Source organism: Babylonia areolata, chromosome 3 (genome assembly GCF_041734735.1).
Source record: "Babylonia areolata isolate BAREFJ2019XMU chromosome 3, ASM4173473v1, whole genome shotgun sequence".
In the NCBI taxonomy this organism is placed as follows: Eukaryota; Metazoa; Mollusca; class Gastropoda; order Neogastropoda; family Buccinidae; genus Babylonia; species Babylonia areolata.
The window spans coordinates 21,539,202-21,557,394 of NC_134878.1; the positions used below are offsets into that span (position 1 = coordinate 21,539,202).

The window sequence follows — 18,193 nt, forward strand, 5'->3', positions numbered from 1 at the left end:
CTTCTCAGAATGTTGTGAAGTGAACAAGGCAGTGACAGCAACGTTTTAGGGTTGCCGAAGTACTTGAAATGCTACAAACTGAAGGGTCGGACATTGAAGAGGTGGATGATGACGAAGAAGAAAGCCAGTTTAATGCAGAAAGCGAGCATGGGTATGGTGATTCGGGGTGAAAAATTGGCAGTATTTTCTACATATGGCAAAACTGTAAAAATAAGATGAGAAATTTGATTTTTTTTTATATGTAATAGCTCAACATGTAATAAACCAGTTCTGAAAGTTTCATTTTCTTACACAGTATTTTGTATTTTTTGTAATTTTTTTTCCAAACCCTTACAAATGGGCCGTCTGTGGGGAAAAGCAAGGGAGAAAACTTGTTGTCCCGAGTGAGTTAAAAGAGGTGACATTGACAGTGTTTCACCACTGCTGAGATCATTACAATGTTACAGAGTTCTCGCGTTGAAGGGCTGGATGAAGGCAAAGAACACCAGAACTCTAAAACTACACAAAGTTTTGGCCTGAGCCATTCAGGCACACCCCCTTGATATCAGATGGCCAGTGTTTCTGGATGAAAAGGGGAGAAATCTGGCCATCCAGAGTGAGTTAAACAGCCAACATTAACTTGATGATGAATGTGTCATGGCTGGTGCATGCTGGGTACTTTAGTGTTTCCTTTAATCCATTGAACGCTGACACAGATTACAGGATTCATAAAGTATGTATGGTATGAGTGCATACACACAAAAAAGGGGGTTCAGGTACTAGCAGTTCAGCACATATGTTGATCTGTGAGATCAGAAAATATCTCCACCCTTCACCCAAGGGGATTTCTGAACTTAGAAACTCTGGTGAGAATCCAGTGCTCTAACCATTTGTGACCATCTCCCATGAAATGATTGATAACTCACGCTGCATTCAGTTGCGCTACAGGCAAAAACAGTGCTGAGGGTCCATCTGGGGTAAATTAAAATTTTTTGCACCATTGCACAGTTCAACCTCTAAATTACAAAATATCTCGCTGTTTTTGCCGAATTCAAACTATAAATTTGTAAATTTAGTTAATTTCCACACCTACGTGCCAATATTGCAGAGCAATTATCCCAAAAACAGAATATATTATATCGATATCTATTAGATATCTTAATAGAATACATTAACATCAAAGAAGCATGTAGGTAAATACATAAAAACATAATAAAGTGGAAATGGAAGATACTTAGAGGGCAAATCACTGAAATAAAGAATGAACAAAAATGGGCCACACACAGCAAACCACTGCGCATCCACCCACACAGGCACACACTGGCATATTCAAAGTACAAAAAATAGAAAATAGATTTTAAAGAAATCACAAGTTTATTTCAATTCTTAACAGAATAAGAATTTAGTTGTGCATCGTTCTAATTTTGATGTAAAAGAAATGAAAACAAAAGGTTTGTTTGTTGAGAGATCAAGATGAAAAAACTCTTCTACACCCCAAAACAACCATTCAAAATCACATTAGTATTATCATCAAGTGTGAATATGGCCCAAAGTATGTACTGACCCTAGTTTGATAACCTGCAAACAGAAACCCTGTTACTTGGGAAAAGTCTTAAGAGTCAGTTGCAGATTTTTTAATCTGTATTTCTCAAAATGGCTGCCGCATTACTAACACACTTTGAACTGCCATAACTTCTCCATTTTTTAACCTAGGAACATGTTTTGTATATCATTGGAAAGGTCTTTTCGTGTTCTTTCCAATGGTATATCTTTGTATCCTCAAGAATCAAATTATCTGTCATTTTGTAGAAGCTGGTCACATTTGGCCATCCAACCTGTTTATTGCTGTTATGACAATAAGTCACATGGATCGATTTAGTTCACTTTCATTTTAATAAGCGTGAAGGAAGTGTAATGACTATGTACTAGTAATATAGCTATTATGCTATCGCGAAAATATAATTTTTTCATGCTTCATGTGCCTATGTGGTTCCAGAACTAACTGCCCGCCAAGTCTACCATACGCATTCTGACCCTTTGAGGATAAGACCCCTTCTTTTAATGGTCACTGTCTTTCCTGCCACAAGTCAATCTGGGTATTCCATTCATGCCTGTAGCAACACCTCTCCCAGATTTTGTATGTGAATGTGAGATTGTGCTCTCTGTCTCATTCTTTTTGATATCTTTTGTAAAAAAAAACAAACAACCCCAGTGCCCACATTTTAAATTATTGAATAGTAATATGTAGATTTTTTTTTTGTGGCATAAAAAAGATTTCGAAAATGTATTATACTGTAGTAGAAGACTTTTTAACTCTTTCACTGCCATAGCCGACTTTAGTTGACTAGATAGTGCATCGCTGTAGGCAGCTTCTGTCAACATGAAGGGGTCATATTGATAAGACCATTTTCCACATTCTGACAAAGCTCGACAGCTGCAACCAGTTTCCCACCAATAGAACAATCACCATCCTATGCCCCCTGACCAAGTTTAAAGTGAACAAATCTTTTGTATTGTTTTGACACGAACTGAAGCCTGTTGACTGAGACCATCGTTTCTAAAATATTTGCCACTGGGGAATGTTTTTTTTATACAGAAACTTCGTGGTGAAAGAGTTTAAATCATGTTTGGTGTTGTATACTGTACCATATCAAACTGATGTAAACTAAGCCTATCAGTTCGCTCTGCTTGGCCAGATTTCACATGACTGACAGTGAAAAGACATCCTGTAACCTCCTTTTTCTTCTCCGTGGTGTGTGTGGTATGCAGGTAAAGGTGAACAACCAGGAGAGGGAGCTGCCTTTCTTCTCCGGCATCATCAGCGCTACGCGGCAGCAGAGTCTGATCCGTGTGCAGGACGGCCAGGCCCTCAGTGTGGAGATCGACAGCGCCAGAGGCATCTACAGGTCAGCGCTCCACACACACACATACACAGACACACACACACACACACACACATCTTGCAGAATGGAAGCAAGGGAGGAGTGGGGGGTGGGGTGGGGGGACTGTTTATTTTGTTGTTGTTGCTCATATCCCATTCCCAGTCAGCTTGATAATAAGGGTAAGGAGGAATGTGGCAGAATGATCAAGAGACGCTCAGCTGCCAGTATAGAGAGTCCGTGAGGGTGTGGGTTCAAATCTCACTCTCGCCCTTTCTCCCAAGTTTGACTGGAAATCCAGCTTAGCATCACTGGTAAATCAGCTTAGCATCACTGGAAAATCAGCTGAGCATCTAGTCATTTGGATGAGACGATAAACCAAGGTCCCATGTGCAGTACACACTTGGCACACTGCAAAAGAGCCCATGGCAATGAGAGCATTGTCCTCTGGCAAATTTCTGATAGGTACACAATTGTTATCCCCATGCATTCAAGGCCTGACTATACGAAGTGCACTGGGTTACAGTGCTGGTGTAGCATATGCGTGTTTGTCCAAACACAGTGGCACCCTCCTTCAACTTCAAGAGAAACAAACTGAACCGAGACTTCTATCACAGCATTACAAGACAGGCCCTCATGTCCATTCCTCAGTGTTGTGCTCAACGGCTGCTACAAATAAGGCACTCATTGAATTGAACCATACATTAAACTTATATCATGGCATTTCAAAAAGAGACCCTAATGGTCGTTCCTCAGTGTTGCACCAGCAGCTGGTATAAATAAGGTGCTCATTGAATTGAATCATACATTAAACTTATATCATGGCATTTCAAAAAGAGACCCTAATGATCGTTCCTCAGTGTTGCTCAGCAGCTGGTATAAATAAAGTGCTCATTGAATTGAGTCAGACATTAAACTTATATCATGGCATTTCAAAAAGAGACCCTCATGATCCTCCCCTTGTGCATGGGATGGGGTTGGAGGGAAGGAGACTTGGGTAAGGGTTGAGATAGAGAGTTCTTGTAGTTTGTTGCTTTGTAGTAGTCTTATTTCATTAGTTTCTCATGTGATTTTTCAGTGGATTTTTGTCGTTGATATCTTACTTGGTAATGGTTCTGTGCTCATGTGTTCTTTTGATGTAGCCTTACCCCCTACATCCGTCTTTTTTGACTCACTTGTGTAAACAAAGTGAGTCTGTGTTTTAACCCGGTGTTCGGTTGTCTGTGTGTGTCTGTGTGTCTGTGGTAAACTTTAACATTGACATTTTCTCTGCAAATACTTTATCAGTTGACACCAAATTAGGCATAAAAATAGGAAAAATTCAGTTCTTTCCAGTCATATTGTTTAAAACAATATTGTACCTCTGGGATGGGCACACACAAAAAAAATGAAGCCTAATTATATGCAAACTGCATTTACTGTTATATTTATATTTTTTGTATTCTCTAAACTTGGCACTTTGACCTCTTATTCTGACACAACAGCAAGAGGAGTCATTATTATCATTTTTTGTTCAAACAGGAACTTCTTTTGCTAAGCATGGAATTTTTATTTATTTTGCAAACGTTTTGGTGCAGATAGTAAAAAAGGGAAATAACTCTGTAATTAATGCTAGGGGACGTAATTTATCACAAGTGAGTCTTGAAGGCCTTGCCTCTCTTGTTCTTTCTTTTTATACCCCAGGGCTGGGTGGAAAAAAGCCTATGTTATGCTCATCTCATTACCCTGGTAAAATATAATATAATTTCGTTTTGTTTTGCTTCGTTTCCCTCCTCAGTGTTGCGCTCAGCGGCTGGTACCACGGGCGGACGGCCGGCCTGCTGGGCACCTATGACAACGAGCCGTTCAACGACCTGATGGACTCCCAGCACCGCATCACGGGTGACGTGGAGGCCTTCACCAACTCTTGGGAGGTGGGGCGCCGCTTCTGTCGCTCCCGGAACCTGGCTGACCCTGAAGAGCTGGACCCCGAGGCGGAGGAGGTGCAGGCCTGCCGGAAGTTCCTTTCCCACTCCTCCTCCTACTTCTCACCTTGCTTCGGTCAGGTGAGGTTCAAAGGCGGGATGTGTACCGACTGCAACAAAGAGTTTTTTTTTGTGTGTGTGTGTCTTTGATACCCTCTTGTCTTTTTTTTTTTTCTTTTCTCTGTTCCCTTTCCTTTTCCTCATTCTTTCATGGTTTTTTTATGCACACACACACACACACACACACACACTCCTGTGTTGTGTTTTTTTTGTGTATGTGTGTGTATTTTTTACAAGTTTTTATCTGTAAATTTTATTTTGATTTTTTTTTTTTTTTTAATTATATTTCTGTACTTTATGTCTATCACACATACTTGTTAAATGCACTTAGAACTTAAATTCAGATCACATGTATTTGTAAAATGCTTTTATAACCTTTTTTTCAGAAAATGTAATTGTTAAATGCACTTAGAACTCGCAGGGCAAGCACTCTATGTCAGGTTTGTTGCAGTAGTAAAGTCTGCACTCCATTGCAAGGACCCTGCCTGACTCCACAATAAGCACTATATTGATGAACATTACTATAATTATTATTAGTATTGGTATTATTATCACAATAACACAGAGCCACAGAACGCTATGTTTGTCATGTGAACAGTTGAACGCCACTGAGGTGGTGAACGTGTGCGTGGGCTACGTCAAGTCAGGCCTCAGCATTGAGGAGGCCAAGTGCAAGGCAGGCCAGAACTACCGCTACATGTGTGGGCGTCTTGGCATCAAGATTGGGACACCCGCTGAGTGTGGTGAGTTCTTTTAGTCATGGTTTCTCTTGCTAGGTTAACTCGTTCAGTCCCACAGCGACGTGCCTGCTACAACTCTCCTGGACCAGCACTACATGAGACCACTGCCATAAAAGTAGGGTTGTTCACTAAAATGATGAAAATCGATGGAGGATTGTTGATTTAATCGGTCCAGACAAAGCTTCATTTCCTTGGGTTCCGGAATCTGTAAACATGCCACCTGTACCAAGCAAGAATAAACGAAATTAGAATAGAGTGTCGGTAAGGGGAATACTCGTACCAGGTCCACACAGGAGGAGTAACTATGGTACAAGTTAATTCATTCTTATATGTATCATTTGTCTATTTTTTGAACTTTTATGGTTGCTGTTGTCTTTACAATGTGATTAACTACAAGCTTTCTTTTCCAATAATGCAGAAGTGGTATACTCATGCTCCTTATTATTATGATATTATAATGCCACCACTCGCTTTCGCCTTACCCTAGATACCATTACTGTAATAGTTGACACAATTGATGCTGTTGCTATGTTACAACTGGTCCAGGCTATTTATTATTAATGTAATCTTAAATCATCATGATTACTACAATCATTAATGTGTAAACATTGATTGATTGAATGATTGGACAAACCTTCCTTTTTTTTGTTGTTGTTGTTGTTACAGATTTGTTTTGCCTTGTTTAGTCTGTTTTGTTTTGTTTTGTTTTATCGCTCTCTCTGAAGTGGAAGATGCTACTGTTCGTTTTATATTGTTTGTTTCATACTATTCTCTGTATTGTATACATGTTTTTTGGAAAATTAAAATAAAAAAGTTAAAAAAAAGAAAAGTTAATTCATACCTGGAGTGGAATGAGTTAAGGTTAGGAGGCTCCATGGCAAAATCAGTAAGATGTTGGACTTCTGATCCAGAGTTCACCAGTGATCAGAGAATAAGAGGCCATGTTTCAGCATGGCACTGTGTCCTTGGGAAAGGCACTCCACTCTGATTTTCCTGACTCAATCCAGGCTGCAGATGGCTATGGAATCTTAGCCCTTTTTCAACTTTCACTGTCTGCTTGTCTGTTTTAACGCCCATCTTATTGTCTAGCTGAATTTCTCTCAGTCTTATGAATTTCTGTCTGCACAAACCAAGTTTTTTCCTCTGTTAAAATGTGAGTGATGCATCCGAGAGTCTTCTTCAAGGATTGTCTGTCAGAATTGGCTATCTGGTTTATGGGGAAATGTTTAGAAAACAAAACAAAAAAAAAAACCACACTGTAACTTTGCTCTTTAGAAACTATTCAGCTCAATATTGTGATAACTGTTTTACGAATATGTCCATTTTCAAAGATTTTGAGCTATGAAGATTTGTTGCTTAGCAGCAAAGGGGATGTGTTGCTTCTCTGTCGATTCTTTTTATGTTTTTTTTTTCTTCTTCATCTTCATCATTTCCTCCTTCTCTTTTTTACATCTGTTTTTCTCCAATTTTTTTTTTTCTTTTTAGAACATTGTTGTTGTTGTTCTTCTTCTTCTCCTCCTCTTCCGTCTCTTCCTACTCTTTTTTCTCTTCTTCTTCCTCCTCTCCCTCTCCATCCTCTTCTTCTATTTTCTCCCCCCCGTCCCCCTCATATTCTCCTCCTCTGCCTCCTTGTCCTTCATCATCATCTTCATCATCTTCTCTATGTTCATTATCATCACCTTCGTCTTCTTCATCATCTTCATCATCAGGTTTTTTCTTCTGACTTTGGCACTTCGCTGTCTCTTCTTCTTCTTCGTTTAAGGGCTGCAATTCCCACTTTTTTTTTTTTACATGTATAACCGTTTTTAACCACACCATTAGGCAGCCATACTCCATTTTCGGGGGTGTGCACGCTGGGTATGCTCTTGTTTCCATAACCCACCGAACGCTGACATGAATTGCAGGATCTTTAACGTGCGTATTTGATCTTCTGCTTGTGCGTATACACATAAAGGCGGCTTCAGGCACGAGCAGGTCTGCACATAATCATGTTGACCTGGGAGATCGGAAAAACCTCCACCCTTTACCACCCTCACCAGGTGCCGTTACAGAGATTCGAACCCGGGACCCTCAGATTGAAAGTCTGACGCTTGAACCACTCGGTTTGTGCCCGTCACTTTGCTGTCTGAATGTTTTGTTTGTTCCATGTTGCAGTGAGCTGTCAGCTGCCAGGGATGACGGTGCTAGGGGCAGGGGATGAACAGCTGGTGGAGGGGCAGGACGAGGACGATGGACTGCGGTCAGCGGACGTGGTGTTTGTGGTGGAGGAGAGCGCCTGTAATGCCTGGGCCCAGCAGTCGCTGGCTTCCATAGCCACCCAGCTCTCCCAGGCCATGACGACACAAGGTACGGGTCTCTCTCTCTGTCTGTCTCTGTCAGTCAGTTTAACCTCTTTGTGTAGCTCATGGGATTACTGTTCTGTGTTTCAACATTTTGCAAGTGCTTATATAGTTCAGTATGTGTGTGTGTGTGTTGGACCTTTGCCTAACCTTTTATAATTTTAATTCCTGTGTTCAAGTCACAGTGTTTGTGTTGGGTGTCCAGGTCTGAAAGCCAATCGCTTTGGCCTGGTCAGCTACTCTGGCAACGGCTCTCAGGACCTGCAGCTGGTGCACACCATAGAGGGGCAGGTGTTTGGACAGCCCGACAACTTCCTGAAGGCCACAGAGAACCTCAGGTTAGTGTCATCAGCATCATCACCCAGTGTCATAGGACACAGAGAACCTCAGGTAAGTGTCATCAGTACCACATCATCACCCAGTGTCATAGGACACAGAGAACCTCAGGTAAGTGTCATCAGTACCACATCATCACCCAGTGTCATAGGACACAGAGAACCTCAGGTAAGTGTCATCAGTATCACATCATCACCCAGTGTCACAGGACACAGAGAACCTCAGGTAAGTGTCATCAGTATCACATCATCACCCAGTGTCACAGGACACAGAGAACCTCAGGTAAGTGTCATCAGTATCACATCATCACCCAGTGTCATAGGACACAGAGAACCTCAGGTAAGTGTCATCAGTATCACATCATCACCCAGTGTCATAGGACACAGAGAACCTCAGGTTAGTGTCATCAGCATCATCACCCAGTGTCATAGGACACAGAGAACCTCAGGTAAGTGTCATCAGCATCATCACCCAGTGTCATAGGACATAGAGAACCTCAGGTAAGTGTCATCAGCATCACATCATCACCCAGTGTCACAGGACACAGAGAACCTCAGGTAAGTGTCATCAGCATCACATCATCACCCAGTGTCACAGGACACAGAGAACCTCAGGTAAGTGTCATCAGCATCACATCATCACCCAGTGTCACAGGACACAGAGAACCTCAGGTAAGCATCATCAGTATCATATCATCACCCAGTGTCATAGGACACAGCGAACCTCAGGTAAGTGTCATCAGTATCACATCATCACCCAGTGTCATAGGACACAGAGAACCTCAGGTAAGTGTCATCAGCATCATCACCCAATGTCATAGGACACAGAGAACCTCAGGTTAGTGTCATCAGTATCATCACCCAGTGTCACAGGACACAGAGAACCTCAGGTAAGTGTCATCAGCATCACATCATCACCCAATGTCATAGGACATAGAGAACCTCAGGTTAGTGTCGTCAGCATCATCACCCAATGTCATAGGACATAGAGAACCTCAGGTACGTGTCATCAGCATCATCACCCAGTGTCATAGGACACAGAGAACCTCAGGTAAGTGTCATCAGCATCACATCATCACCCAGTGTCACAGGACACAGAGAACCTCAGGTAAGTGTCATCAGTATCACATCATCACCCAGTGTCATAGGACACAGAGAACCTCAGGTAAGTGTCATCAGCATCATCACCCAGTGTCACAGGACACAGAGAACCTCAGGTAAGTGTCATTAGCACTGGTTTTTCTACATGACTTTGGCAAGGACAGCTCCTGTTGTCCTGGGTTCTTTTATTTGCACTAAGTGCACGTTTAACATTGGACCTCGGTTTATTGTCTCATCTGAATGGCAAGCGTCCAGACCACCACTTAGTGTCTAGCAGAAGGAGGGGGAAAAATTCTGGCGAGTGTGTGGGACTCGATCCTGCATGCTTAGATTCTCTTGCTTCCCATGTGGATGCGTCACCACTGGGTGGGGTCACCACAATCCACTGCAATACTTTTAACCATAAACCGACGGGTGTAATAGCCAAGTGGTTAAAGCATTGGACTTTCAGTCTGAGAGTCATGGGTTCGAATCTCAGTAACGGCGCCTGGTGGGTAAAGGGTGGAAATTTTTCCAATCTCCCAGGTCAACATATGTGCAACCAGAAACCTATAAACCTCCACGCATGTGGAGTGATTGCCTAGAGTAAACGCTTCCACCTAGGAAGTTATTTTCTCCCCCTCCACTAGACCTTGAGTGGTGGTCTGGACGCTAATCATTCAGATGAGACTATAAACTGAGGTCCTGTGTGCAGCACGCACTTAGCGCACGTAAAAGAACCCATGGCAACAAAAGGGTTGTTCCTGGCAAAATTCTGTAGAAAAATCCACTTCGATAGGAAAAACGAACAAAACTGCAGGCAGGAAAAAAAAATACAGAAAAATGGGTTTCGCTGTAGTGTAATGATGCGCTCTCCCTGGGGAGAGCAGCCCGAATTTCACACAGAGAAATCTGTTGTGATTAAAAAAATAAGTACAAATACAAATATAAATAAAAGACCCTTCTGCGCCCCCTCACAGACTGACGTACACCAGCCGGCCTGGCAACGCAGAGGCAGCGCTACGCAAGGCAGTTCAGTACCCTTTCCGGGTGGGTGTGGCCAAACTGCTGGTGCTGCTGCCGTGCTCTAGCTGCACTGACAACCTCTTTGCCGTGGGACAAGTGCTCACGTCACATGGCTTCAAACTGCACGTGCTCAACTCCCAGGACTTGAGCGTCACCACTTCTCCCAACTCCAGCCCTGTCCGTGTATTCGGTACGTGCTTGTGTGTGTGTGTGTGTGTTGGTGTGTGCATGCGTGCCCACTCACGCATGTGTGTGTGTGTGTGTGTGTGTGTGTGCGTGTGTGCATTGGTGCGTGTGTTGTGTATTGGTGCGTGTGATGTGTGTGCACGCAAGCATGTGTGTTTGTGTGTGTGTGTGTTGTGTTTTTGTGTGTGTTTGTATGAGGGGGAGGATATCTATCTATCTATATATCTATATATATATATATATATATATATATATATATATATATATATACACATTTTCATTTGATATGTAAGCTACAGTAAACTGTTCATGTCTGTTTCGAGTCATTTGTTGTATTTGCAGTGATAAGAAACTTTAGGGAGAGCTGGACAGTACAAGGTCATCAGAGATTTTATCACGAATGAACTAAATAGAGACAGGAAATGTATGGATGCATTACATTTTTTTTTTTCAATTTCTTTTTAATGTGTATTAATCTGCTTTTGAGAGTATGCCATTTTACATTGGGTATCTCACATGGTTACTTCTAGAGGATTCTTTATTGACAAGTGAAACAGTCACATTTTATTACAACAAATGACAACAGGCACATTGCAACTCAACAAACGACAATAGGCAGATTGTAACTCAACAAACGACAACAGACGCTATTGTAACACAACAGACAACAACAGACATATTGTATAACACAACAAACGACAATAGAACAAATGAGAAAGTAAACATGACACTCTTTGGTTTTTTTGTTTTGTTTTTTGTTGTTGTTTTCTTCTCACATCCATTGACTCTCTTGATCCAACAGGGGTGGACAGCAAGCAGGCGTACACACAGAGGTCAGCCGCCAGACGTCAGAAGGAGATCTTCCAGGCACTGGACAAGCCCAGAGGTGCCTGTGCGCGCGTGGCCTTCTCCACCAACGGCTCCGTATTCGATGCGGGCCACATGCAGGCCAGGAACCGCATCCAGAAGGAGTTCCTGAAGGCATTCGCCTCACAGGGCGCCGTCAGTGCCGTGCCACCAAAGTGCGAGATTTGCAGTTGCCACGATGATGGCAGCGGACGCGGGCATACGGTGTGCCGCTCCTGCAATGTCAACTCCTGGGTGTGGAATGTGAGTTGTGCAATGTGTTGGTTGCTGTTGTTTTGTGTGTGTGTGTCTGTGTGTTCTTCAGTTTAATGTCTGTCCACATGCTGTGATTTTAGACGAAAAGAAAAAAAACCCACTATATACAAAGGATTGAGAACCTAGAACAAAATTAACTGTGAACTTGATTAAATCAAATGTCCAGCTGGACTGCAAAGCAACTTTTTTGTATGTGTGTATATATTTGCCTTTCTGTTTGCTGTTGTCTGTCTCTGTCACATTCTTGTGATGACAGCTTATCATGTGTGTGAAATCATGTGAGTTATGAAATGTGTTTGGTTTTATCTGTGTGGTTTTTTGTGTGCGTGTGTGTTTATGTTTGCCATGGTCTGTCTGTGTGACATTCTTGTGATGACAACTTAATATATGTGTGAAATTATGTAAGTTATGAAATGTGTTTGGTTTTATCTGTGTGTTTTTTGTTGTGTGTATGTGTTTATGTTTGCCATGGTCGGTCTGTGTCATTCTTGTGAAGACAACTCCTGGCTCTGAAATGTGAGTTATGAAATGTGTTTTTGTGTGTGTGTATGTTTTTGTTTTTGCTTTTTTTGTTTTTTGAGTGTGTGTGTGTGTGTTATACATGTAAGTAACTTGTTTTAGTGGTTGGTCGGATGGCTGTGCAGGACCAAGCATGCAAGTTGTCATCTTAGTGTTAAAAGGCATGCTTTACACATCAGGTTCTTGTACTGTACAAATGCAACCCAGCATGTTTTTACATGAAAAGTGCTTTATGAATTATATGATTATTAATATTACTTATCATGTGTTTTTGTGTATGGGTTTCTCTTTACTGTGGTCCATCTGATGTCATCTTCTTTTCTGGCTAATCCAGAATGTTTCTGTTCTTGTGGTGTTTTTTTTTGTTTTTTTTTTCTTCTCTAGCTGGCTCCTTGATTATCTTGTTCCATAATGTGCCCCTGCATACTCTTTCTCAGTTCCTGAAGGAAATCATTATTTTTAATTTGATTAAAATTTTACGTTTGAATGAAACAGACGTGGGTGAATTGTGTTTTGGGGTGGGTTTTTTTTTTAACATTTTTTGGTTTGTTTATTGACCTTTTATCATAATTTTGAGTGCTTTTCAGCTGGCGGTTGTTCATCGATACAATGGCCTTTTGCGGTCAGCAGAGCTGTGTGCAACATGATTTGATTTGATTTGATCTGATCTGATTTCTGTTTTCTCTGGAATGAAAATGGAAAAGTATGTTGCAGTATCTGCCTGCATCTCTGTTGTTGTTTTTTTTTTTTTTTTTCTGTCTTTCATGCACATGAAGATTCAGAAAAGTTCTAATACTGTTACTGACGTGTGGAGGATACACACACACACACACACACACACACAGTGTATTTTTGGCAACTGTTACATTTCAATTTATGATCACAATGTACTGTAGAACCCGTTGATACGTTTATGTCATAGAACTGCACTGTATGCATGTATGTATAGTCTGTGTATGTAATAATATATGTATGTATGTATGTAATAATGTATGTATGTATACTGTATTTTCAGCATATTCCAAACTGGCTGCAGTCTTCCAGTACCAGTGTCATGGGCGTTTTCAATGAACTGCATCATCAGATCATTGTAAGTGTGTGTGTGTGTGTGTGTGTGCGTGTGCATGTGTGTGAGACTGATTTTTGCACATTTATAACAACTGAGATTATTTCATGTATATATAATCATGATTAACTGCATGCACTTTGTACCCCATCAGTGCAGCTGCACTACAGTTTCTGTGTTCCAGCCCTGCACCAGCTGAGTGCACTAGTCAAAGCTATACTTCACACTCAGAATGCGCATGTCATCATAAACATGTTCAAGCCCCTTAAAAAAAAACACACTGTTGAACAACATAGAGGCTAAACCAGCAAGCTAAAAGTATTGGGTAATAAAGAATACAACTGATTAGGAAAAAAAAAATTGAACATGTTTCCACTGCGGTTTGGAAATATCTGTACTCAGTCCAGGGGAAGCAACAGATAAATAATAGGGTACAAAAAGTGTGAAGCGTTTTGTGTCCATATTGAATGACTGTGATTCTCGTTCATTACTTTTTAAGTAACTTACTCTGCAGTGAATTTTTCTTATGGAGATAATGCGGCATTCTGTATTGAAGTGCATTATCATAATGACTACCTTTAGTTGTTCTGCTGTCTCAGGTTTATGGCAGTTACGTGTGTGTATATGTGTCATGGGTTATTGGAAAGAACAGGGGTGAGTGTGGGAGTGGTGGGGTGGCTTGAACTTTAGAAAGATTGCCAAGTTTTACCCCTTTTCCCCCCTTATTTGTATCCTATACCTTATTTCCTCCTTTTCTTTCTGTCAGTTCCTTGTATGTAAATGATAACTGTGCTCTTTTTTTTGCTTTTTTTTTTTTTTTTTTTAAATTCACTTATACATTTCAGTTGTGATTCCTCTTTATCTCAGTTGTTTGCTTCTGTATTTGTGAAAAAGGCGCTAGAGTGTAAGAGTTGTATTGAGACTATACACTACTTCGTAGATTTTGTCGGTTATGCTTTTAGTTGTATTGAGACGATAAACTACTTCGCAGATTTTGTCGATTTTGCTTTTAGTTGTATTGAGACGATAAACTACTTTCACAGATTTTGTCGATTTTGCTTTTAGTTGTATTGAAACGACAAACTACTTCGCAGATTTTGTTAGTTTTGCTTTTAGTTGTATTGAGACTATAAACTACTTTGCAGATTTTGTCGATTTTGCTTTTAGTTGTATTGAGACTATAAACTACTTTGCAGATTTTATACTACTTCACAGATTTTGTCAATTTTGCTTTTAGTTGTATTGAGACGATAAACTACTCTGCAGATTTTGTCGGTTATGCTTTTAGTTGTATTGAGACGATAAACTACTCTGCAGATTTTGTCGGTTATGCTTTTAGTTGTATTGAGACTATAAACTACTCTGCAGATTTTGTCGGTTATGCTTTTATTTGTATTGAGACTATAAACTACTTCGCAGATTTTGTTGATTATGCTATTATAGTTGTATTGAGATGGTAAACTACTTAGTGGATTTTGTCGATTTTGCTTTTAGTTGTATTGAGACAGTAAACTACTTAGTGGATTTTGTCGATTTTGCTTTTAGTTGTAGTATTGAGACTATAAACTACTTTGTAGATTTTGTCGATTTTGCTTTTAGTTGTATTGAGACTATAAACTACTTCGCAGATTTTGTCGATTATGCTTTTAGTTGTATTGAGACTATAAACTACTTCGCAGATTTTGTCGATTATGCTTTTAGTTGTATTGAGACAACTTCGCAGATTTTGTTGATTATGCTTTTAGTTGTATTGAGACTATAAACTACTTCGTAGATTTTGTTGGTTATGCTTTCATGATCATTCATTCATGATTGTAGGGTGTAAAAGGCTATGGGACCTTAAACCTTTTTTTATTTCTCCTCCTTCTTCTTATCTGAATAGTAACTACAATATGCATTTCATGTATTATTGTTGCAGACTTCATTGGATGCTCCTGAGGCTGTCCAGGTGGCCTGAGCAAGATTTCCGTGACAATGCAACAAGTTTTCGCATGTTTCCTGTTATTGTTTTCAGCTCATCGATGTGTTGGGTTTGAGCCGTTTTATTTACAGACATCTTATGTGTAGGTTTCTCCCCACTGTACTCTTTTCTTTCGTATGAGTGCATGTAGCACTCTTCGGTTTTATGTCTTTCCACTTTTTTTTTTTTTTTTTTTGTGATTTATAAAATTTGAGTGTGTGTATGTCATGAGCAAGATGTTCTATATTTGTTCAACTTGAGTTGTTTTTGTTTTTTTTGTTTTGTTGCTTGTTGTGGTTGGTTTTTTTTTGGGGGGTTGGTTTGTTGTTATGACTAATTTCATGTGTTGATATCTGTACATGCATGCATGTGTGTGTGAATGTGTGTGTGCGTGTGCATGTGTATTTGTGTGTTAACTCAAGCATTCACTGTGTCTAATGTCATGCTTTTATTCTCTCCCTCTTCTCTCTCGTACGGCCCTATGCGGTCGGCTGGACTACAAAGAACAAATAATAATAATCCCTCCCCCCACCCCCATGCCCCTCATTCTCTCTCTCTCTCTCTCTCTCTCTCTCCCCCGAGATCACTATGTCTTTTGTCTTGAATGTATTGTGGCTTTAGCATTGGAAACTTCCACCTTGATCCTTGTTTTTCTGTGTTGGGTTTGTTTATTTGTGAAGTACTGAAAGACTGCACGTTCTTTTTGAATTCTGAATGATTGCAACTCTTGTCTCTCTCTCTCTCTCCCCCGCTCCGTGTGTGTGTGTGTGTCCTACCTTTAATCATCACATGGTGAAACGGTCAAATTAGCCTTAATTTGTATAATCTGTGTGGTTTTGTATGTTTTCTATTTTTTTGTTTTCCAGCCTTCACTGTTTTGTGTTCCACACTGCATTGTTAGTTTTGTTCATGTCCAGAAACATGTAATCATTGATTATAATGATACAAAAAAAATAAAGGTTGTTTCCAGCAAAATAGGGTTTGTTGTTATTGTATTTGAAGTTGTGTGTTTGTTCTGTTTTTTTTGTTTTTTTTGTTGTTGTTGTTGTTGTTTTTTGTCAACAAGACCTAGTTTAACATGAGTTGACATTTCTGGTCTCTGTGCATTTCACTTTTGATTGTTAAAACTTATGTGCCGGTTTCTCTCTTAGCATGTGGAAGAGGTGTGTGTCTGTGCACCTGTATTAAATGTATGTATATGAGAGTGTGTGTGTGTGTGAAACACCAAGAATGATTAAATAAAAACATGAGCATGTTATCTTTCTGACTGGGTATGTCAGCAACCAGTAAAGTCAAACCATCACAAGTAAAATGTGGTGGTTTTTGTTGTTTCCAGCTATGATGTATGTACAGTCCTGGTAAAAAAAAAAAAAAAAAAATGAAATCCTGTTTTCAAAGTGGCATCAGCATTTTTCTTTTTCTTTCTTTCCTCTGAAGATTAATGAAGCACAAAACATGCACGTGTCAATCCATTTGATTTAATGAATAATATCCTGGTGCACGTACCACACATCAAAATACTGGCTGAAGGACCGGCTGGGACAGAATGTTTCAACTTCGGTCCTGTGGACTCCGACTGACCCTGACAGGTTCCACAGTCCATGACAAGCCCAACACTGACACACATGCTGGAAACATTCCCTGACTTCAAGCTCACAGTGAAAAACAACGGCAGAGTTGCTAAATTGAGGAGAACGAACAAAAAAACAATCACTTTTTTTTGGCAAAATCAGTCCCAAGACAAACCAGTACTTCCCGTCAAAGTTATCATCATACAATTTGAAAAAGTTTGGACAACGGGGGGGAAAAAAAACAACTTTACAATGTTTGGAAAACTTTACAATGTATACACCTAACGCGACATGAGCTGAATCAAATGCGAGCAGAAATTGAAAGGGAGGGGATTGGGGTGTCGGGGGTGGGGGGAGCTCTGGAATGTGCAGTTCACAACCATAAAATGACGACCACGACATTCACAACCACAGAAACGTAGCTGGTAAAACCTGTAAACATATTGCACCACCAAAACTGATAACAAATCCTGATTATAAATAAATAAATAAATGTACGAACAAAACCCACACAATTCCTGCCTTGGAACAAGGACCTGTTTGCCATTTTGATCAGGCAGATTATTAAAATACTAAACTGCAGGTTTAAAAACAAATATATAAAACCTAGCATACACACACATACTTTTCTTAAAAAAAAAATTAAAAAAAAATGAAGTTACAAAATGAATGACTAATGTTTACTCTGTGGATAACATGAACGAGAATACCTCCCACAAAACAAAAAGAATTAACAGCACTAGGTATACACTGCACACCAGAGCACAGAATTTGATTCGTAGTCAAAACACTGAGAGTTTCAGTTTCAATGGGGTTCAAAGCATGCAGAATGATCCGTATGTGCTACAACACATCTGTTGTTAAAAGAACAGTAGGAGCAGATGCCTGACATTCACATAAACTCATCATGCCAATCAGGCCTTGAGAAATACCGACAATAGCACAGAAGAAAGTCCACACATTCACAGACACATTACAATTATCTGATGATCTGAAAATTAACTTGACAGCAGCTTCTAGGAGCTTTGTTCAGTGATAAAGTTAGCAATACAAACAGATAATGAATATATAATTGGATAAATAGAATAAATAAACCTCTCTACTATATGTATAATCCACAGCTAATGAAAATAATCAAACCAGGTCAGTATAAATAAAACTGCAAAATTACACAGCTAACAACTTTTAATGCCAAATGAAGTTTTTGTGCAATCTCTTTTCCAGTTTTTATGTTTCCGTCCATACAAATTTCATCTGCTGCAATTTGTAACATACAATTTTGCCACTTTCCAATTCAACCAAAATATCCTGATTTTCATTTGAATTTATGAATTAACCCGGCCCCCTCATTTCATTTTATTTAATTT

General features: G+C 40.0%; 1 protein-coding gene across 1 annotated transcript in view; it reads left to right on the forward strand.

Moving 5' to 3' along the window:
• The window catches only part of LOC143279842 (uncharacterized), a 107,116-nt gene extending 90,886 nt beyond the window's left edge, over nucleotides 1-16,230 (forward strand). The window contains exons 41-49 of the mRNA XM_076584076.1: nucleotides 2,749-2,885; nucleotides 4,636-4,903; nucleotides 5,481-5,625; nucleotides 7,777-7,968; nucleotides 8,167-8,299; nucleotides 10,357-10,592; nucleotides 11,391-11,698; nucleotides 13,245-13,319; nucleotides 15,214-16,230. Coding sequence (XP_076440191.1) covers nucleotides 2,749-2,885; nucleotides 4,636-4,903; nucleotides 5,481-5,625; nucleotides 7,777-7,968; nucleotides 8,167-8,299; nucleotides 10,357-10,592; nucleotides 11,391-11,698; nucleotides 13,245-13,319; nucleotides 15,214-15,252 — 1,533 coding nt within the window. The 3' untranslated portion in view covers nucleotides 15,253-16,230. The remainder of the gene's footprint in view (nucleotides 1-2,748; nucleotides 2,886-4,635; nucleotides 4,904-5,480; nucleotides 5,626-7,776; nucleotides 7,969-8,166; nucleotides 8,300-10,356; nucleotides 10,593-11,390; nucleotides 11,699-13,244; nucleotides 13,320-15,213) is intronic.
• Nucleotides 16,231-18,193: the final 1,963 nt, after the last annotated feature.